Source organism: Theropithecus gelada, chromosome 13, assembly GCF_003255815.1.
Source record: "Theropithecus gelada isolate Dixy chromosome 13, Tgel_1.0, whole genome shotgun sequence".
In the NCBI taxonomy this organism is placed as follows: Eukaryota; Metazoa; Chordata; class Mammalia; order Primates; family Cercopithecidae; genus Theropithecus; species Theropithecus gelada.
The window spans coordinates 14,366,146-14,392,907 of NC_037681.1; the positions used below are offsets into that span (position 1 = coordinate 14,366,146).

Consider the following 26,762-nt stretch of genomic DNA (forward strand, 5'->3'; position numbering starts at 1 on the left):
AATTTTAGCATTCCTGATTGTCTATAAATGGCATTTTGTATTTGCCTTCAAACTGCTGGAAACATCATATTTGTTTTCTCAATTAATGAGTTGAATATATCTTCGACAACTGTTCATCTTATATTTGAGAGTCATGATTTTTATTTATTTATTTATTTTTTTCTTTTTTGAGACGGAGTCTGGCTCTGTCGCCCAGGCTGGAGTGCAGTGGCCGGATCTCAGCTCACTGCAAGCTCCGCCTCCCCGGCTTACGCCATTCTCCTGCCTCAGCCTCCCGAGTAGCTGGGACTACAGGCGCCCACCACATCGCCTGGCTAGTTTTTTGTATTTTTTTTTAGTAGAGACGGGTTTTCACCGTGTTAGCCAGGATGGTCTCAATCTCCTGACCTTGTGATCCGCCCATCTCAGCCTCCCAAAGTGCTGGGATTACAGGCTTGAGCCACCGCACCCGGCAATTTTTATATTTTTAAAAAAATATATTTTCACAGGATCTAGACAGTCTGACTCCATAGTCCACACCTGCCAAAGATTCTTTGTTTGACCAAACATTAGGCAGAGGCTAAACCTTCTCTAGGCCCTTTTGTGTATCTCCTTATAAAATCTGTTTTAGAAAAGAACACTGCTAAGTCAGTTTAGCAAGAAACACCACCCCCAGCCCCCACCATACCTGATTACCCTCAATATCTCATTGGGGTCTTGTCCTCCACCATCCCCCAGGTGATGTCTGATTACTCTGGCCTGTCTTCAGCAAGAGTTAGGTTGGTTTGGCCAGAATCCCCCTTACCCCTGATGTTTCCTCTTAGTAATTTCCCATTCAATTACTCCCACTCTGCCAGTGCTGTAATCAGCGTGGACCCAATCTCTGTTTCTCGCTGCAAAATCTCATTACAGTGGTCTCTATATCTATCTTGATGCTCCCAAATGAAATCTTCCTTACTGTGCCTTAACAAGTGTAATTGAATAATTTTTTTCTTTAACACACCTTTAACTACAAAACTATCTAAAACCATCAATACGGTAATAGCTAACATTTACTGTGCACTAAACTGTATGTCAAACATTCTGCTAATGCTTGGAAGGGTTAAGCAAATTGTCTGAGTAAGGTTTTACAAAACTGCAAAACAGCATTCAAATTCAGGTCTGTTTTACTCTTGTACTCCAGCTCTTAACCACTTGTTTTTCCTCTTTAAGTTCTTTCATAGGCACAAAAATGTTTCTGGTTGCTCGAGACAGATACAGGGCTCCATACTTCAGAGTTTACTAAACTCTTGACCTCATCCGAGTCTCACAACCACTTCATGAGTCAGACAGAGTAGATGTCGTTATCCCCAGTTCAGTGATATGGAACTGACTTCCTTGGTCAATACCACACAGCTGCTAAGCTGTGAGCGAATACTCCATCCCACACCTGCTGATTCTGAACTATTGCCTTGTTGAAGGGAGAGGCTATAGGGTTGTCTCCAGACAGGTGAGCTAATGCCTGTTGGAAAGACATCTATTGCAAGGTAAACTACATTCACTGTAATCCTGGAGATCGTTCAGAAGCCTGGAAGAACTGACCCTGTAGTGCTAAAGCAAGGTTTAACCATTGCTCTAAGATATTTAGATCTTAGGACTTAACAGGACACATGAATGCAGCAACATTTTCCAGAGCTTTCTTTATGTCTGGCATCCAAAGCATTTAGAGTCTTGTACAGAACACTGGACAGGACTCTAAACCTTGCAAATAATTTATCAAACGTAAAATTATCTTCCTATGTATGGAAGTTTCCTGAGCCTCCCTTCAATACCAAGAAAGGCTTAGTGTTGTGATTTAATCATGATAGGACCTTTTCTCCTCCAATAAATTCACCCTCCTTCCTCAAGTCATTATGCCACTAAACCTCTTGTGAGGTACCCCAAAATGTCTTATTTTCTGTTCATTCTGCCTGGAAGAATTTAATTGCCCAAATTCACCATAGATGTAGTTTACTGTTCAAATTTTCATTTTCATTCTTTTAATATTTGTCCAATTTTTTTTCTTTTTACCAGAGAGCTGCCTGAAACGGCATGTGTTGTGAAGTGAAAGTGCAGACATTCCAGCTGTATTGTCTAAAATCAGAACTTGAAATTCAGCTCCAGGGATGTGGGTGGGGTAGGGCAAGCATTGTTTGCTAAACCCTGTGTTGGGCTGGTCTGTACTGCCCGGCTCTGTGTGACTTTCCATGGGCGTGTCCTTGGGTGAGGACCTGTCCTTTTGTCCTCTCCTTTTGAGAATATCCTTTTTTGGAGGACAAAACATTTATCCTCCTTTCTGACTGGTTGTTTTTTTAACTTCTCCATTTAGAACTTTGGGGATACCCTCCCACCGCCCCCCCTCATCTACACGACCCCTTTTAAAGATGGCACAGTTAGATAATAGAGCTGCCTCCTGAACCAGGTCCAGGACAAGCATGAACTCAAAACAAGGGCCGCCTTCACGGGTGAAATAGTACACCAGTGAAACCCAGGGTCGGAGTTTCACTCACTCTTAGTTACCCAGAAAAGTTGCTGTAAGAAAACAAAATAAATGAAACACTATGGGTCCTTCCTTCTTTTTAGACTGGCTCAGGGCCATGGTGATAAGAGACCCCTTATTTTAAGAGTTTCTAACTGACTCAATTGCGAGTGTTTTCACTAGTTCAAAGATAAAATCCAATGAAAACAAAAATACTGAATAAAAATAATTTAATTCAAGCATAACTCATAGCCTCACTTCACTATATTTGTCCAAAGACGCAAACTCCTGAATGAGTGATTTCGTCACAGCCTCTCTGAGCATGAATTAGCACTTCAGCATCAAGTAAAATGGAAAGGAAGCTTGGAGCTGTGGCAGCAGCAGTCAAACAAGACCTAAATTTTATCTGGTTTGGTAAAGTAACCTTTAAAATTCAAAGGATGGTGGCAAAAAGCATATTCTTTTTTTTTGCAGTGTATTCTCTAGAATAGTTATGAGGGTAACTACAGCTTAGCGGATAGAGTTAGTGACATTGGAAACAGGTGGCTCTAAATGATAACTGCCACTTACTAGCTGTATGTCCTTTGTGTTAACTTAGCTGAGACTCAGTTTCCTCCTCTGTACAGTGGGGAGAATAAACATAATAACTACTCTATAAGATTGCTATGAGAATTAAATTTTTGAAGTATATATATAGAGTACTTAGTAAAATTATGAGCATATAGTATATGTTCAATTATTGACAAAGTGCTTGCCAAGATTATAAGTTCTTTTGCAAATATTGTATGAATGCTTCAATAGTTGAAGTCATTCTCCTTATCCCCTCCCATTTTCTTCGGTGGAAATGTTGGTTTATGTGTCCATTCTAAGTAAACAACATAGTTCATGTTTCAACGTTGCCGAGAACTGTGGACATTATCTGGCCAGAGACTCATTTGGGAACCATGAAAAAGTTCTTTGGAAACAACGTATAATTGAAATTCAAAAAGAAACTCAATTTAAAATCAGACCAGAACATTTTATGAGTCCTCAAAAACAAAAACATAATGACTCAAATTAGCAATCTTGCTTATCATCTAATTTTTACATCATTCATTAAGTTTATAAAAACAAATTTTCAAAACGACAACAGTTTCCACTGTATTTACATGTCCACTTTAAAGCAAAGTTCTTTTTTGGCAAGATGGAGCTTCTCTGTTTTTTTCCTACTGGATCTTTCCCAAGCAAGAAAGAATTTTGTGTAGATCTGAGTCATTTATTAAATTCCCAATTCTGCTCAAGGAGGAAATTTAGGTCAGTGGTTATGAGCCAAGACAGACCTGTTGTCTAAGGTCTTCCTTAAAATTAGGGAGACCTTGGACCTGTTACTTAATCTCTCTAAACTCATTTCCCTTCATTTCAGATGTACTGAAACTAGTATGTAAAGCATTTTAATAGTGCCTGGCACATGGTAAGCACTCTAAAAATGTTGGCTATCACTACTCCATTCAAGATTGATTTCTTAGAACACGGAGTAAATACCTTGATTTTAGAACCACCTATTTCAATTTAAGATCTGTATTATTAAGGAAATAGTTTTGGTTCAGTCCACAACATGGTTTTTAGTTAATTTGTTGAGTAAAGCCCAACTTGAAGAAGACTAGGCAGAGGAAATTGTGTTTCTAACCTGCCATACTTACTTGGGTACCCCTGGCTTGGAAGCTCATTAGAGCCTCAGAAAGAAAAAGAATTTATTAAATCAATTATTGTGCACAGATGAAAGGGCACATCACTTGCTAATTACAGCAGTGGCTAGCACTGATGCAGGCATCTCTTTTATTCCCCTTAGCTTATGGCCCCATTAGCAATTAACAGTGACTGATGTCCTGAAAGAAGCGTTCTGTCTGCACTGCTGGGTTTTCTCAGGAGGAATTAGAAATGAGATACTTGACAGAGTTTAGCCAGAAAAATAATTAAAACAAAAACAATTTAAAACTACAAGAAACCACCTGTTTTATTTGTGGGTAGACTTGCAAAAACCTTAAACAACATCAATACACTCATTGACTTCATTTATTAAGAAAATTTTACTTTGCCTAATTTTGCAACATTATGAAAAGTACCAGAAACTATTTTGTTCCATACTAAAAGTGCTTAAACACTTATCTCTTTAGTTAATATTCACAAGTTAAAAGAATCACTTTTTTGGAGGGAAGGTCTCTTATAGAAATGAAATTCCAAACTGGGGAATTAAAACTCCATTGAATTATTTCTCAACAAACAGGTTTCCCTTTTCCTCACTGTGTGCCCATCACAGTGTACAGAAGCAACGCCATGGTCTCTCTGGGAGTGAATCAAGATTAGAACTGTACACCAGGGTATCTACATGAAAAGCAAGCCAGCAAACAAAAAAGCAATATTGCTGATATTTGAGGTAATGACCTAAAAACAATCAAGATGAAGTTGTGTTTTGGTCGAAAGATGTGACTCCATATTCAAGCCCCACCTTTGGTCTGCTCTTGATTGATGGATGCTGGGTAGAAATGTGTCCAGGTAGAGCTGGGATCAAGGTGGCGATGTTCTCTATTTCTGTCACATCTTCTCCCTTGCTCCCTCAAATATCCTCTCTTCTGCCAATCCAGCTAGCTTTCAGAAGTCTCAGTCTCAGTTCACATAATTAAAGCAATGTATGTCCTCCTTCATAGGCACATGAATTTTAGCCTAAATAATTATAGCTAATAGTGATCAAACTCTTCTATTAAAAAAAAAAAAATCTAAGCTGAAAATTTTATGTGTATTATCTCATTTAATCCTCACAATCATTCTATGAGGTAGATAAAATTACTACCCTATTTTATCCATTGATAAATTTCAGCCTAAGTATGACAATTAACTTCCCCAAAGTCTCTCAGCTACAAGTGGTCTGATTTCATAGCCTGGGCTTTGAAATAACTATGTTATTGAAAATCTAAATGATCATAGTGTCAGGCATCTTGATAGGTGAGGCCGTATTCACGGGGCTTCTCTGCAAATTGAAATCAACATTCCAGGCTGAAGACTTGAATTCTGCCTTAGTAGTCACCTCTTATACAGGAAAAGTAATTTTATCATGAAACTCGGGTGGTAATTCCAGCTCTGCCTCCCATGACCCTTCAACTTTCTCAGAGAAGCACAGTATAGAGACTTTGTGAGAGAAAGAAAAGAATAAAGGACACATAATAAAGTGTCCAGAATCTCATTCTCTACTTTGTCATAGTGGATTCGCTTATAAGCCAATGTTTCTGTTCTAGCAGGTAGGTTAAACACAGGAGAGGTGCCCATGGCATCATGTCAGACTTGAGGAGGACGAATAAGAACATTTACCATATCCCAAACACCATAAATGTGTGGAAAATCTTTAAAGTGGAAGCCTACTATATAGGAAAAACAAAAAAAGAAATGATACTTTACTCAACTTCAGAAATTCACTGAAACCCAAGACCCTTCAGGCTAATAATATAACTAGATTTTAGAAAGTTAAAGACAAACAAAACAAAAACAAAAACTCTTAGAAGAAAATTAGGATTGTGTGTGTTGTGCATGAGTTTTTTTTTTTTTTTTTTTTTTTTTTTTAGGTTGAAAATAAAAGGACAAATTCTTTGGGCCCATTGGCAGAGAATGTTGACTGTTTAGTGGACCAGAAGCCAGGCTCAAAATAGGAAACTGAATGCAATTTAATTTGCTTTCAGCGGGAAGTAGGGAAGAAGCAACAGGCTGTCCTTGACACTCAAGAGAATATCCCCTCTGCTGCACTGCTGGGTGCCTCTTGGAAAAACTCATCATGTGAAATTGATAACCAGAGCATTCCTGGGCTAGCTGCTGTACACTCAACCAATCTCCAAAGTGCACTGCCCTTCCAGAGGGTATGGAGGGAAGATCAAATCACACTGCATTTTCAGACAATAGTGGATGATGAAATACAGAGGCCATTTTGGCCGTAAGCTCTCCATGTCTGACAGAGCCACCAGCACCACAGCATCACTGGGGCCTTCAACCTGCCACGAGTTTTAGGAAGTAGCTTCAGGGCCTCTTTCTAAGCTTGAACAGCCATGCCTATCTGTCTAGATGAACACATGTCCTTGGGGAAAACAACTCCATTATGACCTCTACCAACTAAAGGGTAATGTTCTACTCTACTAAGTCATACCACGCCTCACCTTAATGGCACCAGCATCTCAGGGTAAAACAGGAGAGTTTAGATAGAGTCCACTGATTCTTAGACCTTGCCGGCTGCTCCTGGAAGGGGCCTTCGCAATGGATATCTTGTTGTTGTATGGACAGAGTCCAGTAAGGGATGTGGGGACACTTCAGGTCTCAAGAGTTCGTTTCCTTAATGGCACTGGAAAGGTGAATTCTGATGACTTCTCTCTGCTGCTGTATCTCCATCTATGGTTTAAGGATAATGGCCCACTGCCTTTCTTTCATGGAGCACATTTTCTTTTGTTGTTGATTGCTTATTTCTTTAAACAAAGAGAACAAAATCTGGCTGGGTGCAGGGGCTCATGCCTGTAATCCCAGCACTTTGGGAGGCCAAGGTAGGCAGATCACTTGAGGTCAGGAGTTGGAGACAAACCTGGCCAACATGGCGAAACCCTGTCTCTACTAAAAATACCAAAATTAGCCAGATGTGGTGGTACGCACCTGTAGTCCCAGCTACTTGGGAGGCTGAGGCAGGAGAATTGCTGGAACCCGGGAGGCAGGGGTTGCAATGAGCAAAGATCATGCCATTGCACTCCAGTCTGGGTGACAGAAAAAACAACACAAAACAAAAAACAAACAAACAAACAAAAAACCAAGGACAAAACCAAAGATTCCTGAGTTTTATGTGTGCTTCTATCCCTTTAGGCTGATTACTGTTATTTGATAGCGTGTAATTTTTATTAAAATCAAGATATTTAGACAATTTAGAAGCAGCTTTATATTTCAGGTTTGGAAGGAGAAAGACAAATGGGCTTCTTTGATGGCCTTTCTACCACTGCAGCAGGAAAATGAGTTCAAGTCATAAAAAAAGATACATTCAGGAGAAAGCACATGTCTTTAGTAACTAGCATCCACCGGTTATATTAGAGGACAAGCAAGCATCCCTCAAGGAAAAACAAACTCTGAGCTGGCATCAGAGAGCATCTCAAGACCTCATTTTTATCATCTACAAAATAAAAATGCCTGATTATGCCTTTTCAAATGCCCATTACAGATCTAAAACACTATTGTCAGTTTAACATTTATAATCTACCAGGCACAAGGCACTGTGATAACCGATAACAGAAAAAGATGAAAAAAAAAGCCAAAAAATACAAAATAGGTAAAGGGGTGAGATAAAAAACCCAACAGATAAATGGATACAATTTAAAATGAACAAACTGTCCTCCCTGTCCTTCAGCCCACTGACCACCGGAACAGACCCACGTGTGTATGCATAGACATAATTCACAGATAAGGCATATAGCATATCCAAAGGGATGTGGGGCACCAAGGGAGAAGGTAAAGGCTGGTCTAGGGATGGAGGATGCCCTTGATCATGGCCTTTAAAGACATATAAGATTAAATAAGCTGAGGATGGTAGAGATGCCAAAAACAGTGATGGCAAAAGGGTATTTGGTTAGTTGCATTAGTCATTTCGCCCAATAACAATGCTTGATAAATGTTTGTTAACCTACTGGTGGCCAGAAGAGAAGACAACAAGTGAGTAAAATTGAAGAGCTGGAGTGTGAGATTCAAGGTCAAATTCAGAGATAATGGGGATGGAAAATGAAATTGAAAAATAGTTTTATACCCTAGAGTAAAATGTCACACCCTACAAATGCACCCCTAATAAATACGTGTTGTTGATGTCATTGCTATTAAACTCTGTTTATGGCTGTTTTGTTTCTAATGTTCATTTTTAAAATAAATATTCCAATTATGAAATAGACCTTAACCCCATTGTTCACAGATTAATCCTATAGTGTGTATCACATCTATCATTGCTACTGACTAAATCAAATTCATAACAAATTTTATCTCTGATAAAACATAATTATTGCATATTGAATGTGAAATCAAAATCAAATCAGTTTCATTTTGGAGGGAGGGCAATCCGACTATGAACTCACCATAGTTCACAGGGACTACATGTCCTTTTCTATAAACACAGGGGGCTGAGTCAGGTGACTTCAAAGGCTCTTCTAGTTCTAATTGGATTATAAGTTGCATATGCATATTGGCAATGTGAATTACTGACCAATCACATTTGTATTTCAATATATGGCTTGGATCCGATGCTTGTGATAGAAAGTTCTTAGGAATTCTTAGTGTCTAATTCCTGGGGTGATTAACTTCTCTCATTCACCGGGAATTCATCTAAAGGTATCCCACACTAAGAACATGGAAGAGCCTGCAAGTCTGCTCCCAGTCCTTGGAAAAAATCTTCCTGCTGCTTATAGATCGATGTCTAACAGCTTCAAAACGGCAAACTCAATAGCTCTATTCTGAATTCCAGAAATCCTTCTTTCACAGTCACAGGAAGACAGACTCTTGAGAAACACCAAAACAATCTTGTGGACAATAACACTATTTTTTTTGGAGCAAAGGACTGTGGGACCTGTTATGGTCCCTGCTGTGTCCACGGTCAGCTGTCCACCTCGACTGAACCTCGACCAAAGAGGCCTTGCCCTCACTCTCCCCTCCAGACTCACCCTCCTCATCCACTGCATGAAACAGAGGTTTGGGCCTTAAAGCCACCCTCCTTACTCCACCCAAGTACTCTTCTTGGCTTGTGTTTCTTTGATAACCAGAGTTGAATGCCTTCCTTCCTCTGTGTAGGCTCTTCATCGGGATTATTTCTTGTGCCTCTTGTTTCTGAAGCGACCCTATCCGAGAGAGTGCGCTGAACATGATGGATGGGGATCCTGGATCGCTGCTGTCATCATCTAGGAAAACATCATGGCAAGAAGAGGAAGGAACAGGACTTAAGATCAAAGGTAAGACTTAATATCCACATGGCAGGAAGTCAGAGTGAAGCAAACCCTTGCCTGAGGTTTCAGCTCTACACTCAACTTTCTTATCAGCACAATTTTTCCTTCTCGAGGACACTGCCCGAAGCAGATGGGAGGACAGAAGCTATAAGTGCAGTGTCATAAATAAATAGAAATGCATGAAAAATGGTGTATCAAGCCAGTCTCCCCAGGCAAGTAAGGTCGTGGCTTTTTACAGAATCAGATCAGTTGGCCATAGACATAAACCATGGGACACAAAGATACTTGGTCTTGTCCAAAGCCAGCGCTACACAGAAGGTTATGTGGTGCAGCCATCTGAAAGTGGTTGCTTTTATCTTGGTTTGCTTTTTCATCAGGGGTTACCAGAAAGCATTACATCTGAATTCCAATCTTTGATACAGAAAAAGTCAATCCTGGAGAAAGGGGGATAGGAGGGAGCCACAGCAGAGACCAGGGTGTGACCGGATGCCCTCCTTTCAGAGGAGTAAGCAGGTGACAGACTGACTGGCACTTGATGGGAACTTCCCTTTCCTGATAATTTACTATATGCCTGTCACTGTGCTCATCCTTTTACATATATCATGCCATTGAATCCTCATAGAGGCCCTTCCAGGTGAGTAAAGTTATGAATCTCACAGGTAAAGTGGCTGAGATTTTACAAGGTTAAGCAATGCTCAATATCACAAGCTGGTGAATATGGGACCAGAGTTTGAGCAGAGCCTGCCCAGCTTCGAATCCACTTCTTACCATCATGCCTCCTTGGTGTATCCACGTGCAAGAGGGAGGGCTCCCTCGTGCGAGGGAAGCCAGCAGCTGTGTATACAATGTCCCCTCTTGGATTCTCTTCCAGACCCCTAACCCATGCCTAGGACATTGCCTTGTCCCCACTTCAATGTGCACACATCTTTAAAGGAATATTTCTCACATATCTCATTTCCTCTCATTTCCTCAAAGTCTTAGCCTCATAAATTTATTTTCCCTTTAAAAATTCTCCTAAGAACTTAGGTATTTTCAGACATTTATATTTAAATCTGAAAGCCGTGTTCCTTCTCTCACTCTTCCTCCTAAAAAACAAAACAAAAACTACACGTCTAGAATGAATATGCCCAAAGATTTACATCGAAAAAATGTATTTGGAATGTGGGACACCTGAAAATCTTAAAATATTCTGTTCAATAATGTTTCTCTAAAATGTGACCCAATTATACTAAGAAGGTAACTTGGAAATTGGGCAAGGGAGACCAACTTCTTTCAATAAAGAAAACATTAATTAATATATCTGTCCATTGTTTTCCATGACTCTCCTTTAATGTGTGCTCTGTGACGAGGCCTGGGACCAGTCCCTCTGGATCCTTGGTGCTTGAAGCACTAGCTAAGGAAGCAATGGCCTGGAGGCTTCTGCCCCCAAACCCTGTTCTCTCACTCCAAGCTTTCCTGCTGAACGCCCCATCAGTGGACAGATCTTAGTCGTGGTTTCGGTTTCCCGACCACCCTCTGGGTTATTTCACAGTGGACTCCAAGCTCTAGGAAGAGGCATGGGTGTGTGACTTGCAAAGTTTCGCTCAGCTTAGAGCTGCCCAAAATTGAAGGAAGAAGTTGGCTGGAAAGCAGAAGGCAGAAAAAGGAAGAGTGAGGACTGTGTTTCGTCCTTTTTGCGTAACTCTCCTCCATATGGGCACCCAGGCAGTGCAGTTCCAGGCAGAGCAGTGGATACTTTGTCAACAAAATCTGAGTATCTGTTCTTTTACCTCCCACCTGACCGACAGCCTGAACTTCTGGACATGGGCACCCTGGCGTGAAAGGAGAAATAAGGAAGGTGCTTCTGCTCAGCGCAGGGCGAGCCCCAGCACATAGAGGATGAACTACCTGATGCAGGATACACTGTTCAGACACCCAAACCTGGAGTGCAACCCTCCCCACCTCCATATTTTTTAAACTTGTGGTAAAATATACATAACACAAAATTGACCATTTTAACCATTTTTTTTGTCTAACTGTAAATAAGTGTACAGTTCATTGCATGAAGTGCATTCACATTGTCATGTTATCATCACCACCGTTCATCTCCAGAGCTTTTTCATCTGCCTCAATGCACATGGATTCTAAGCAGCCTCGTCATTTAAGGGGTTTCCAGGCAAGACCTCTCTACTTATAACACTAAGTGAGCCCTAAAGGCAAAAGAGCCCCGAAAGAGCATGTGAAGTCCTCCAAACCAGCATGGAGCTCCAAGACATCCAGAACAAGAAAAGTCCTGACCCTGGAGGGCAAGGGGAGAGCTAGGAAGGGAAGCATTCTCCAAGTTTCAGGCGGGTTAGCCAGGGACTGCTTGCCTGCAGAACAAGAGTCTCCACTGTCTCCCCTAGATCCCCTCCAGCCATTCTCCTGGTGGAGAGAGACTTCGGGTTTGGTGAGAAGGATTCCAGTGATCAGTTGTGCTTGGCTACACATTGAGGACCATCTCAGCCTTATCCTCATCATTATTATAATCCTTTTTAAATGTATCATGGTTTATTATTTTTCATAAATCACAACCACAGAAATTACAAATTATTCACAGTAGAGTTAATTCCAAGCAAGCCAGAAATGAGTCTGCATATACAGGCATAAGTTTCCATGACAAACAGGAACAAGTATATAAAATCCTACAGACATACGACTCATAACGTATTGCAGAGCACTGATTTCCCATCTTTAAAACTTATTAAAGAAAACTGCTAACATAAGTGCTATTTCATTACTTTTCCCTCAGATTTCTAGTTTAACCACTCTCTTTATTCACCTAGTTGAAATTTAGAACCAGCCGAGTATATGTAAAAGAAAAGAAATCATTGGGACTAACAGTTCATTCCAAGTCTGAATTAATTCATGTAGAAGCGACATTGTGAAGCGTTGTCTTTCTTTCCAAGAACATCTGTATTTATGCAAGTCAAGGCTTCCTTAAGTCCCTAAGTAGTAATAGTAATAACGACTAATATTTCTTGCACATCTACTTGGTTCCAGGCTCTGTTCTAGTGGCTTTATGTACCTGTTGATATGTGTACCCTGCATGTATGAGACTGGCTTTGCATCAGGACAATACAATTGCATATGGAGGGAACCAATATTATCCTCTTCATAGACCAGAAGTGACAGCGTGGAGAAGTAGAATTTTATTTTTCCTTCATATAGACTCTGTCTATTTTTTTCCTGGCATTTTATGGCTTTGACTGAAAGTGTGACTGAGATATCCTTTAGTGAGGACATCTATTAAAAGGCTAGGATCCTGTGACCTGTTTATTAGTCTAGTGAATCATGTATGTATGTTTCCAAACGTTAAACGACTCTCAAATTCTGGAATACACCCACTTTGCAAGGTGTATTGTACTTTTAATGTTTTGCTGTATTTTGTTTCTAATGCTTATTTAAGATTTGTTCATTAGTGCTCAAATGAGGCTGCTCCGTGGTCATCTCCTGCTACCATAGTCATGCGGTATTGATGCTCGTCTCTTAAGAAATAACTGTCGTCCAGGCATGGGGGCTCACACCTGTAACCCTAGCATGTTAGGGGGCGAGGCAGGAGGATCCCTTGTGCCCAGGAGTTAGAGATCAGCCTGGGCAACATAGAGAGACCCTGTCCCTTTTTAAAATTTTTTTCTAAAAAAATTTAAATTAAAAAAAAAATAACGGTGACACTTTCTTGTTTTCTCACTCAAATAACAAAACTGGTTCCAGGTTATTTGTACCAGGAAGATTATTTTTAAAAATTAAACTATTGACCAGGCTTGGTAGCTCATGCCTGTAATCCTAGTACTTTGGGAGGCCCAGGCTGGGAGATCACCTGAGGTCAGGAGTTCAAGACTAGCCTGGCCAACATGGAGAAACCCCGTCTCTACTGAAAATACAAAAATTGGCCGGGTGTGGTGGCATATGCCTGTAATCCCAGCTACTCAGGAGGCTGAGGCAGGAGAATCACTTGAACTCAAGAGGCAGAGGTTGCAGTGAGCAGAGATCGTTCCACTGCACTCCAGCCGGGGTGACAGAGAGAGACTGGCCTCAGAAAAATAAATCATTGGCATCATTTAGGAGAGAAAATGGATGAAGAACCCTTGTTATATAGGGTTCTTCAAATTCATCTCAAGAAAATCAACAACCAAATAGAAACAAAACAAAACAAAACAAAAAATGAGCAAAGGCAGAAACAGAAAACTTCACCCCAAGAAATATCATTGGTTCCAAAATGTGAAAGATGTTCAACTTCACTAAAAATCAAAGAGATTCATATGAATTAAATCTGGCATATAAATTTTATGCTATCATATCACAGATTACTCAAAAGTTTGACAACAGCCCAGTGGTATTAGGAAAAGATCATTCTTACAGACTGTTGTTGTGAGGGCAAATTAGTGACATAATCTTTTGTGATGGTGTTTTGACAATATCTGTAAAAATTTAAATCTATATGAATTTGACCTCAAAATTTTACTTCCAGGAAAATATACTAAGGGAATAATTGCTTATTTGTGAAAATACCAATCACAAGTGGTCAGGAGTCCTTATTATTTATCGTTGTTTATCTTTATTAAAAGTTGATAATACCTTAAGTATTAATTAGGAACTAGCTTAATAAGCTTTGGCACATGCATGTAATTCTTATTAACTCATTAAAAATGAGTATTAGATCCACATCTACTGGCATGGAAACCTATGTACAACATTTGTTCAGTGAACTAGGCAATTTATAAAAATTGCAAAACAATGACTATACTTTGATTTTTGTGTATAATAGGATGCAATGTTTTTGTGATTTTTTTGTGGGGGGAGGTGTCAATATGAGTAGTGTGGGGTCAGGCAGGTATAGGAAGAATTCTAGAAGGATGCTCACCAAAACATTCTATGGTGATTATACCTTGGCATTGAGGTTGCAAGTGCTTCTAACTTTCTTTTTCATGCTTTTCTCTACTGAATGATTTTAATTTTGTATCAAGTATATTTTTAAATCAGAAAAAAAGTTTCATTTTGAAGTAATTACATATACTCCTTAAAGATTAAATACTAAAATCCTATGTTTAGTTTATTTGAATTTCCAACATGATTTTAACACTTAAAAGTTTCCTTACTCCTTATACGAAAATTAATTCAAGATGGATTAGAGACTTAAATGTTAGACCTAATACCATAAAAATCCTAGAGGAAAACCTAGGTAGTACCATTCAGGACATAGGCATGGGCAAAGACTTCATGTCTAAAACACCAAAAGCAACGGCAGCAAAAGCTAAAATTGACAAATGGGATCTAATTAAACTAAAGAGCTTCTGCACAGCAAAAGAAACTACCATCAGAGTGAACAGGCAACCTACAGAATGGGAGAAAATTTTTGCAATCTACTCATCTGACAAAGGGCTAATATCCAGAACCTACAAAGAACTCAAACAAATTTACAAGAAAAAAACAGACAACCCCATCAAAAAGTGGGCAAAGGATATGAACAGACATTTCTCAAAAGAAGACATTCATACAGCCAACAGACATATGAAAAAATGCTCATCATCACTGGCCATCAGAGAAATGCAAATCAAAACCACAATGAGATACCATCTCACACCAGTTAGAATGGCAATCATTAAAAAGTCAGGAAACAACAGGTGCTGGAGAGGATGTGGAGAAATAGGAACACTTTTACACTGTTGGTGGGATTGTAAACTAGTTCAACCATTATGGAAAACAGTGTGGCGATTCCTCAAGGATCTAGAACTAGATGTACCATATGACCCAGCCATCCCATTACTGGGGATATACCCAAAGGATTATAAATTATGCTGCTATAAAGACACATGCACACGTATGTTTATTGCAGCACTATTCACAATAGCAAAGACTTGGAATCAACCCAAATGTCCATCAGTGACAGATTGGATTAAGAAAATGTGGCACATATACACCATGGAATACTATGCAGCCATAAAAAAGGATGAGTTTGCGTCCTTTGTAGGGACATGGATGCAGCTGGAAACCATCATTCTTAGCAAACTATCACAAGAACTGAAAACCAAACACCGCATGTTCTCACTCATAGGTGGGAACTGAACAATGAGATCACTTGGACTCAGGAAGGGAAACATCACACACCGGGGCCTATCATGGGGAGGGGGGGGGGGAGGGATTGCATTGGGAGTTATACCTGATGTAAATGACGAGTTGATGGGTGCAGCAGACCAACATGGCACAAGTATACATATGTAACAAACCTGCACGTTATGCACATGTACCCTACAACTTAAAGTATAATAATAATAAATAAATTAAAAAAAAAAAAACCACTATTTAAATTCGTACTAAGATTTTACCAATAAACAGCTATAACTAAGAGCTTAAGTAAAAAAAAAAAAAAAAAAAAAGTTAGGAAAATAAAAATAGATAAATGGCATGTTACACATATTATGTCACCTTTTGCTAATAGCAAATCGTTTTATACACACATAAAAATAGTAACTTTGCTTTTATTAGAATAATAAAGTTTCAATAATTCTAAGAATTCCACTTAATTAAATATTAAATGGAAAACATTTAATCAGTAAGTCTGGTGAAATCATTTTAGTGAAATTAAGCCAGGTTTGGAGAATTCTGCTCATACTTAAATGGTGAGTAAATACTAGAACTTCAGCAAAACATCCCTTTCACATTTCTTCAAGATGTGATCAAATTATGACCCTTGGGCTCTATCTGGCCTACTTCCTCTTTGTATATGGCCTGTCAGCTACAAATGGTTAGTACATTTTTAAGGGGCTGAAAAAATTAAAAGAAGATAATATTTCATGAAAAGTGAAAATTGTATGAAATTCAAATTTCAGTGTTCATAAACAAAGTTATGAGTTTCATCTATAAAAGAAGTTGTTTTCTTCTTTTTCTTATCATGTAAGTAACCTACATAATGTTCTTAATGTTGCCTCTTGTTCCACACCCACAGATATTTACCATCTGACCCTTTACAGAAAAGCAGCAGAGAAGCCAGGCATGCAGCTTACCTGAGAACTCAGCAGCCCTTGTGTCTCTTCCTGCAGACTGAGGATTCCCGTAGGGGAAGGAGAGGTAGCGAACATTCTTGGTGCCAGCCTGTGGGTAGCAAGTAGAAAGAAAAAGCAGAATAAGCTGCCTCAATTCAGAGCTTCACATGGCAAATAAAGGGAAGGGCCAGACACTTTGGCTTACGCCTCTAATCCCAGCACTTTGGGAGGCAAAGGTGAGCGGATCACCTGAGGTCAAGAATTCAAGACCAGCCTGGCCAACATGGTGAAACCTTGTCTCTACTAAAAATACAAAAATTAGCAGGGCATGGTCACAGGCACCTGTAATCCCAGCTACTCGGGAGGCTGAGGCAGGAGAATCGTATGAACCCGGGAGGCAGAGGTTGTAGTGAGCTGAGATCACATCACCCACTGCACTCCAGTCTGGATGACAGAACGAGACTCCATCTCAAAAGTAATAAAATAAAATAAAGGGAGGAACACAGACCTGTTCTGTGGCATCTTGTTTGGATTACTGGCTTTTAGTTTTTTTGTTTTGAGAAAGCAGACCACACCAGTCTCCAATATGTATTTCCTTTCCCTCTCATGACAAAAGAGACCATTAGCAACCTTTCAAAGTTACTCCCATATCCCCACTGAGGATAGGTTTGAGATTAGGGCCTGCTTCTCACCCAGCCTCCATCCAAACTGCAGGTAAGACTGGTTTGTTATGGCCTCAATGGGAAGAGTGCAGGAACACAGTGGCTGATGTGAAGGTGAGCCCAGGAGTCGGACCAGGTACTGACCATGAGGACTGAAGGGCATGGTCAGTACCTGGTCACCATAAGGTCTGGGTCTGGACTCACAGCACATCAAGTGCATTGCAGTCCTTGACCCACCCTGGAGGGCAGCACCCTATGGGCAGATGCCTTCAGTCCCTAAGATTCTGAACCCAGAGAAAAAGGTTGCTCTGGTGTCTTGCACTCTTGCCTTAGGATCCCTCAGATAACAAGGTGGGGTTTTGTTTGTGTAAATATTGATGGTCACGCATGTGAGATCCTGTACAGGAACAGGCTCAGCAGGTGACAAACACTTGCAGACTGAAGGAATGTCCCAGTCCCCAGCCCCAGTATACCGGCTTTCCCCAGGGCAGGCTGTGGCCTTTCCTCATGCTCTCCCTTAAGGTGTTCTGGCGGCGGATCAGAATCTCTTTAGCCTGCTTCTCACTTGTTTGGGGTTTGAGGTTATATTTGTTGTAGGACAGGGTCTGCAGAGAAAATGGAATGTCAAATACGTAAGGACTCCTTCATACAACTTTCAGCCAAGGAAGCCATGGAAACATCAGGAACCTAAGACCAAGAGAACAGGTGAGCACCTTGGAGGTCAGCTAAGCATTTGCCTTGATTACGAATGAGCAAGTTTCAGTCCTAGGAAGAAAAGTGTGTGACACCAGGTCATGCTGCTCTCAGGGCAGAGCTGTGGCTGGAGCCTCTGCCTTCTGCTCTAATCCTTACAGTGGTCCTTCCCTTAGTTACCCACAGACTCGGCCTGCCCCGTAGATACACTTTCCTTTCCGGGTCATGTTTTTGATGCCAGGCCAGTGAATTTAATAAGAAAGGAAAATATCAAAACTAAACTACTTTGGGACTTTCCATAGGGCTGTTGTCTTTTAATTTTACCAATTAAGGATACCTACACATGCATGCGTGCGCGCACACACACACACACACACAATTTCTATCAACCATTATCATCAATTCCGAAAGAAAGTCTCTTAACCAAAGTCACAAGAAGAACATAATTTGAGATTTTTTTAAAAAAAATAGCCCTTCAAATTGAATCAATTTAGCTTTATGAGAACGTCTTCCTTGTCCTTTACCCCAGACCAATGGAAACTTGTCATGGACCCTAGGCCAACATTAGTCAGTCCTCAGACAAATGTTTGCAAAATGCTTAACTGAAATTTCCTCTCCTTTTTGGTGCTCACTAAAGGCCCACCAGCAAATGCTCAATTTGCCAGGAGTCAGTAGGTGACACAATGTGCACTAATAAACCACAAAGTCCTGGTAGATGACAGGATCGGGACCGCAGGGGCTCTCCCTCCCAAGTGATGGATGCTGTGATAGGGATAGTCAGTTCCACTTCAATAGAGAAAATGCTCCATGTGCCCTCAGGTGCTGTGGAAGGCACAGGATTAAATAAGTGAGTACATTAGAACTACAGTCTTCAAAAGGCTTACAGTTTCCTGGAAAAGTCAAATCAATAGGGATAAGATGCTATGCGTGCAGGTAAGTGATAAGACTCTGGGATCATCAGGGGTCGTAGAATACAGGCAAAAGGCACTTCATCCAGTCTTGGACGCAAAAGGTTCAGTGTACTGAGATAAGTCTTGAAAGATGAGTGAGTGTTATCCTGGGAATAAATTCTAGGAAGAGAAAACACATGAGCTAAGACATCAGCTGGTAACCACCTTGGAGGTGAGAGGACAGTCAGAGGATGTGCTGGAAAAGAGCCAGGAATGAGTCTGCTACCACGAAAGAATGGGGTGCTTCATTCAAAATGTGTGAGAGGTGAGACTGGAGGGGCATGGAGGGGCTGGGGTCAGGCCACAGGTAGCCTGCCAAGGAGTAGCGGCTGCATTTTTCAGGCCATGCGCTTTTTAGGTGGGTGCACACACTCCAAAAAGTGCCACAAGATGCCCCACAGGGTGAGAAAGAAAATACTGATACTTCTATTTCTATTGATTTTTATCCAAACAAATACAAAGCATATGAAGCTCTATTAGTACTTAATATATGAATGTATAACGGGCCCTCACTCAGTCCATACATGAGACAGTCAAGTCAACAAGGGATCCACAATGGCATCCTCATAGGTTTCACCAGCTTGCAGTTCATTGTGTTTCAGTGTGTGTGCATCCAGTTAAGTAGACGTGTGGTTTCCATTAGCTATTAACTAAAGTACCCCTCACAAAATAGATAATTGTATTTAAAAAGTGTTGTAAAGAAGGTGTAAACTGGACTGCTAAGGTGGCTCACACCGGTAATCCTAGCACTTCAGGAGGCCAAGACATGTGGATCACTGAGCCCAGTAGTTTGAGACCGACCTGGGCAATGTGACTAAACCCTATCTCTACAAAAAAATACAAAAAAAAAAAAAAAAAAAAAAAAAGCTGGATGTGGTGGTGCGAACCTGCGGTCCTAGCTACTCACGAAGCTGAGGTGGGAGAAACGCTTGAGTGTAGGAGGTCAAAGCCACAGTGAGCCGTGATCATGCCACCGCACTCTAGCCTGGGTGACAGAGTGAGAGTGACACCTGTCTCCAAGGGAAAAGAAAAGAAGGCATAAACTAAAGGCCAAGGGAACAATGAGGGAAGGGTAAATCCAACTTTCTCCTTCTCCCAATGGGAGCTCTTTGTCATCCACTTCTGACACATTAACAGATCTGACAAGAATTTTCCCCAAAAAGTTGAAATTTGAAAATAGTTTGAAATATGAATTCTTGTCTATCATTAGTAATGATACACCTCAACCTATGTGCATTTTATACATTGAAATATTAAATATTAAAAATGGTAACATGACACGGTCGTGAAAAATAAAACAAGAATTAGGAATATAGAGACAAACTTTTACAATTGTTTATCAATTTTAAAATCATGCAAAACTGAATGCAGTGTGTGTGTGTGTGTGTGTGTGTGTATACATACAATGTATTGCTAGTAGGATTTCCTACACCTAGACTTGGGAGGAGGTTGTACTTTTTAAGGAACACTTGGGCGGTTGGCTTCCTATTTCATCTCCCATAACCTCCCATGACCCACGTGCTTCTCTATTTTGCCTGTCTACAGGGAGCATAGAAGCCTCTATGCATATAATGTGCATGCAAGTTTCTTCCCTCCTCTCCCTCCATTTCTGTGTTACAGTGGAGCTTGTACTCCCCACTGGACCTTGAGTCCTAAAGGAGAAGGAACTTTGTCTTATTCAGTGCAGTGTTCCTGATGCCCGGCACATTCTAGATGTGCATTAACTATTTGCTGAAGGAAACTGAAATTGCTCTCTTCCTTTGAAAGCATGTAGAAATTCTGAGAGTAATCTGATTATCCAGGCTACTCAGGAACCACCCATCAATCTGTGACCTATCCTGGGGGTCTGGGCTGAAGCCAGTTTCTTCTCTTGTAAGTTTAGTCATAGTATTTCTCAACCTCCATCCCCGCTGTGTTTCAGAGAGCTTCCTCTGTGGTTGTCCTACCAGGAACCTCCAGCGGTGAGTCCTTTAAGTTTTTCACCCATGAAGATTCTGTCCTGGGTTTACTGAGTCGAAGGACTTCAAACAGAATTGGCTGGAGTCCTCCTAGGAGCAACAGACCCAGCAGGGCCAGCTCAGTTTTGGATCAACTCTGCATTAGGGTCGCCCAGAGTCAAACTCTGCATTCATCCTGGTCCTGTTCTGAGGTAACTCCCGATGCCCACGATGGCCTCTTTCAAGATGTGAACAGTGAGAAATGCCCTGGCTACCAGGCCTGCATCTATCATCCAGGCTACAGAGTGCAGGATGGCTAAGGTACACCTTTTGTGACATTCCTCAAAAATGTAGATTGTCTGCTAGAAACAGAGTAAATGTATAATTGTCCTGAGTTGCATTTTCAGGTAGACTTTTCCTTCAAGAGATCAAGAGGACCACGGTGGAAGACAGAATTCTCATGACCTTTGTAAAGCTGAGTAAGGAGAGGAAGACGGGAAGAGGTAGGACTGGTGAGTTTGACTTATGGAGTAAGCAAAGTAGAGTCAAAGAGCCACCTCATAGGCTTGTAACTGCCCTCTGTTTATCAATTGCGTTCTCCCTATTTGGCTCCCAAGGTCATCAGCAATAAACTTCTTAAATGGAAAGATGCCTTTGTGCTTTAATTTGAGGGCAATGAGGAAGGGAGGTGCTGTATATCTTAGAAAGTAGAACTCTGGAAAGCAGAATGCATAGGATACTTATTAAAAGAGACGAAAGGAGACTATCTTGGAAACTGCATCCAAGGAAGAAAAGAAAGGATGAGCAGTTGACCTTATTTTAGACTGGATTAGAGTCCTAGGATCTTCATCTGCATTTCCAGACCTTTCCCTAAACTTGATCTTCATCTACATAGGGAAAAGGCTGAGTAACAGGTACCCTCTGGACTCCGGCTCTCACTAAGCTAGCCACATTCTTCAAACCAGGAAGTTGTTATCTATTATTTATCTAAGGCAGGATGTGATAGTCTTACTGAAACAGTTTCACTTGGAATGATTTGAAAGCCTTGGAATTTACTCTAAGCACAGTACCATTAGTGCTGACCTGTATTCCTCCAGCTGGTGCAGAGCCTTTCGCTGACACATTCCTCTTAATCACTGACCTTTGAGTTGAAACAGGAGACCAGAAAACATTCACTTTCATTGGATTATGTAAGTCCAGAGTCATGAAAAGACCACTGGGTGGGTGGGTAGAAGTCCTGCGTTCTTAACCTGGACTTGTTTTGTAACCTTGAAAAAGTCAGATAACCAACTCCACTGACCTCATCATCTTCCCTTTGAAAATGAGGAGCTTTGTCTAGGTGATTTTGTTTTAGTTTCATTAAGACTATGATCAAGGACACAGTCACAAAACTAAAGGTCCTCAAAATGAATTCATTTCTAATCACACCCAAGTATTAGGATTAGGATGGATGATCAAATCCTCAAACTATAAAAACTTCTCATTATATGACTTCGTTAGATGACTAATTAGATGGAATATTTAACTAAGTCAAAGTTTCAGAAAGATTCATTCACTGCCCTCAGAAATCCTCTTAGTATGCACTTTGGACCAGTTCCCAAGGACTAGTAGAGATTTCATACCTAGTTCCAAAATAGAGAAATAAGATGTCTCCTTTTATTCAGGCATTTATGCATTATAAATTATAGTTTCAATATTGGAACCTAAACTATCTCAACTTTCTTATTGTAGTCAATACAATTGGGACAAGTGCACTGTGATCAGCGTCCTGGTGCCATCTTTGTTCTGTGGTGTGGTGGATGAGCTTCTTTGCAGAGAGACCTGCTAGTTCTGGAAAGCACCAGGCTGCAGGGCTAGGGCAGCCTGCCCCCTAGAGACAGTAACTAGATTTGCACTTCTTTTTATGCCACAGGTGCCAATTTTGCAGCAGAAACATGACAATTAACTTTCTATTCTCCAAACTAAGCAGAGAGAAAATATTCAGCAAGAGTTCACCTTACAGAGGATGACATGAACATCAGAGGACTCCTGAAGGACTTCAAGGACAGACAAGGGGGACAACACAGGTGGCTCATACACACCCTTTGCCGAACTTGGTACATGTTGGATGTCAGAATGTCCCTTATGGACTCCACATCTTCAGGGGAAAGTCTTTTGATTCCTTGTATCCTCTGGGCCCTGGAATTGTTATTGGAGAAGAGACAAACGTTATTCTTTCATTTGGCAAGAGGTGCCACAAAAATATCAGTGGGCCTTGCTCTGTACTGAGGGGAATCCTAAGCTCCAGAATCCTACATATAATTTTTCCTATTGTTCTAGTAAGTTGATTTGAAATGTCAGAACACGTGTCTTGATTTCAGGTTTTGAAAATACTGGTCCTTTGCCTATAGCTTATATGTGGTAATTATTCCAACCCATTTTTTGAAAAAGGTCTAAAGTGGTAACAAGTTTTTTTTTCCCCCCACAAATCTGTTATGAACTGGAATGTTTGTACAATACAATAAAAGTCCATTGTTAGAAAATGATACCGTACCATGCAATCCAAATATTTTACCATTAAATGCAACAGAAAAAAATGATTCAGTCCAAGACAAACTCTTTGCTAGTTTTGTACTTACCTATCTCACTGAGGACGGGTGGCAAACAATTCACAGATTTAATACCTTCTACACACCACCACATTTTGATTAGCATTTATCTAACAAAATGTTAGTTTCATGAGTACATTTGTATTGGAATTGTACCTGTAGGATTTTATCTTTGATTAAGAAATAATTGAAGAAACCAGAATCACATTTTACAAGGGCAATTAGACTATTTATACCATGAGAGCCAGCCCAGCTCTGAGATATTGTACACCGTGACCCCTTCCCACCTCTGGAAGGGATTAAAAACTGGGTTATGCCTGTGCCCAGGTTAGCAGTCAATGCACAATTGTCCTCTGGGGATTATAAAGTCCTGACAATCCTGGGGGAAGAATTCTCATGTGACAAGTATATTTGATTACAATCTAGTGGCAGTAATTTTTAAAAACTTTATATTACATGAATAATATATATTCCATGTGGAACATAAGAACCAAAAAGAGAGAACTAAAAATAATGAACTCCCTTTTTAATACTATCACCTTCCTTAACATCTTGATATAAACCCTAATGGGTTTGTTTGTTTGTTTCTAGCCTCAGCTCTTTTGAATTTTGAATGCATAAGGGCACTGGAGCTTTGATATCTGCTTGCATACGCTCTTAAGATAATTGGCCACAGACCTGAGTAATGATTAGTTTTAATACAGGCCACCTTTCAAGTATTTTTCAAAACATTACTAGCAATACAGCCATCAATAGTGAAGACATTTTAAAAGTAATGTACGTTTGATAAAAGATTTTAAAGGACTTGGGTACTGAATATCACAGCAAGCCTGGATTTTGTTTAGCAATGCTATCTGTAGACTGACTAATGTCCTCTCTACAAACTGATTGAAATCAGTTTCCATATCATAAAGCTGCAAATGTCACCTCTATTGATACACAGTTACCACCCTTGGTGATCTTAACATTATTATCAGGGCATTTCAACCTAACTGTTTAAATGTCCTTCAAATAACATTTATTCTGATTTAGATATGCCCACACACTTCCACAATCTGAACACATTCCTTTAATGTGGTGAATGTGATGTACTGCTAAGCAGAAACAACAGCCAGTCAAATAGTTCCATTTATGTGTTCATTATGAAACAACCTAATAGGAGAAACCACTGATAAAGGAAATGGTAAAATTACACTTGATATAGCAGTAGATGTAACTTGGCACTCTTCCCAGTTTATAATTGACCACTTTGGGAAGGACGAACTTAGGTAAAGTCCATTCAAGCTCTGGTTGGAATGAGCACTCCAGGTATCCCAAAGGCATCTCCCATCATGGAGTCACATTGAGAAGCTGCAGCTATAGAATTATAGCAACTATCATTCTACAGCTATAGAATTGACTCACTTGGGCAAGGTGATACCTGGAGGTTTCTTCATGCCGCTTCATTAGCAAAATCGTCCCTGAAATACTCCCAGCACAAGCACAGGAGATACAGCTTTAGAAAAACTGAATGAGTGATCATTTCCATATCAAGTCAACTTATAAACCAAAAGACTCTTGTCACTGGACCATTGATTCATTATCCGTAAAGGAGATCTTCATCACCTTAAATAAAAGTTCTGCAATAATTTCAATCAAACTGGAAAAATCTGAACCTAAGTATATTGAATACAATGTTCATATTTCTCATAACGCTTCTTACTTATCTTTTATATTGATACATAATGGTCGTACATAGTTTTAGGGTATATGTGATAATTTGATACATTCATATAATCAAATTAGGGTAATTGAGATATCCATTACGTTGCATTTTTATATTTTCTTTATATTAGAACCATTCAAATCATTCTCTTCTAGCTATTTTGAAATGTACAATCAGTTAGTGTTAACTATAGTTACCCTGCAGTCCTGTCAACCACCAGAGCTTATTTCTTCTATCTAAGTGTATATTTGTTCTCATTAATCAACCTCTCTTCAATGGTCCCTCATTCTTTGTCTCTTTTGATCAGTTGCTATAATAATGTAAAAAGAGGCTTCAATTCTACTATAATATCTAGTAGAATACACATATCATAGTATGAAGTTCCAAAAGATCAAATATGATTTGCTAATTTATTTAGAAGAACACATCTCTTTTTTTAAGCAGCTAAGATGTGAAGTGTTTAGGAAAAGTGGGCTCAGAGGAAGACTTGCCTGCGATGCACACAGTGGTGCCCACCAGCAGCGCTGTGTGTGCAGCTGCTTTGCATGTTTTTACAGAGGTCACCAAGATGAACAACATTTGGAATGAGTGACGAGTGGCTGAGATGATGCCGCCCCTCAGAATACAGTGTTCCATTGTGGAAGTGAAAAATGGCATCAGAATCTGCATCCTAGTCTTCTGGGTGAGAATGTGGAAATGTGAATTTGTACCTGTCAATGTGCGATCCATTAGAAAATTCTTAGACTACAATGAAGTTACTTTAGGTTTCTTTAAAAAATAAAGGACACATTAAAATTATTTGGGAGTTTTAAAATACATTTCGAAGTTGTATGGTTGTCATTTGTTATGCCTATAAATATATAAATATTTTAATATCACTTTAATCCAAAAGTGTTTAAAGCTTCAACGCTTTTAATCAGCTTGAGCCTCTATCTCTGATAATTTCTAACAGCTTACCACTCATTGGTGAGATGAGCCGCTTCATATTTGAAATAGTAATCCAAGTGCATATTCTACCTATTCATAGGATTGTTTTGAGTTTCACATAAGGTAATGTATGTAAAAGCAATAGGATTCCAAAAAACCAACATTATCCAAACTGTGCAAATAGACAACCATGGTGGCAGTGTTCTCCTGAAGGTCATAGAATTTGAAAATCTAAACCTTTTGTAGAACAATTGCTTGAACTTCTAAAGAAAAAAATACCTGTGCATTTTGTTGTTATCATCTCATACAGAATAATAAAAAGCGAGCTGAGTACACACTTCTTTTTCCTATTATTGTATGAAGGTTTGTTTTGTAAGAAATTCGCTGCTTTGATCTCAGGAGAGGAATTCCTTTTTGCTTGACGTCCTACAGATTTCTGATGAGATCAAATAAATGCAATTTAAATACTAAATACATATTAAATATCAACTTTAAAAAATCTCTCCCACCCCAGTTAACTACCTGCTTGGAGTGTAGGAGGGAAAAAAATTATCTCGTACCTATAAGGCTCTCTCACTAATCTTAAATGCATTTCTAAAGAAATAATTAACTCAACTGGCAGGCCCTGCTCCAAATAAAACTGGTTTAAAGATTGCCTTGAGATCAGAAATTAAGGCAAATGCTTATGGCTGATGCAATGTAATACAAAAATTCAAAATATGCTTTGCCACCTGGCAGACTGATTCTCATTTGAGATAAGCACGCCTGCCTTCCTAGACCAAGTGCTCACTTAAGTGAGCAAAGCAATTAAGGAAGTTTCTGATGGTCTAAACTGCATTAATCAGCATTGAT

At 39.9% G+C, this 26,762-nt stretch overlaps 1 protein-coding gene across 1 annotated transcript in view; it reads right to left on the minus strand.

Moving 5' to 3' along the window:
• Positions 1 to 8,250: 8,250 nt before the first annotated feature.
• The window catches only part of SLC9A4 (solute carrier family 9 member A4), a 60,568-nt gene continuing 42,056 nt past the window's right edge, over positions 8,251 to 26,762 (minus strand). Inside the window, exons 9-12 of the mRNA XM_025354681.1 lie at positions 22,772 to 22,868; positions 17,584 to 17,715; positions 16,470 to 16,557; positions 8,251 to 9,402 (exon numbers count right to left, since the gene is read on the minus strand). Coding sequence (XP_025210466.1) covers positions 9,044 to 9,402; positions 16,470 to 16,557; positions 17,584 to 17,715; positions 22,772 to 22,868 — 676 coding nt within the window. The 3' untranslated portion in view covers positions 8,251 to 9,043. The remainder of the gene's footprint in view (positions 9,403 to 16,469; positions 16,558 to 17,583; positions 17,716 to 22,771; positions 22,869 to 26,762) is intronic.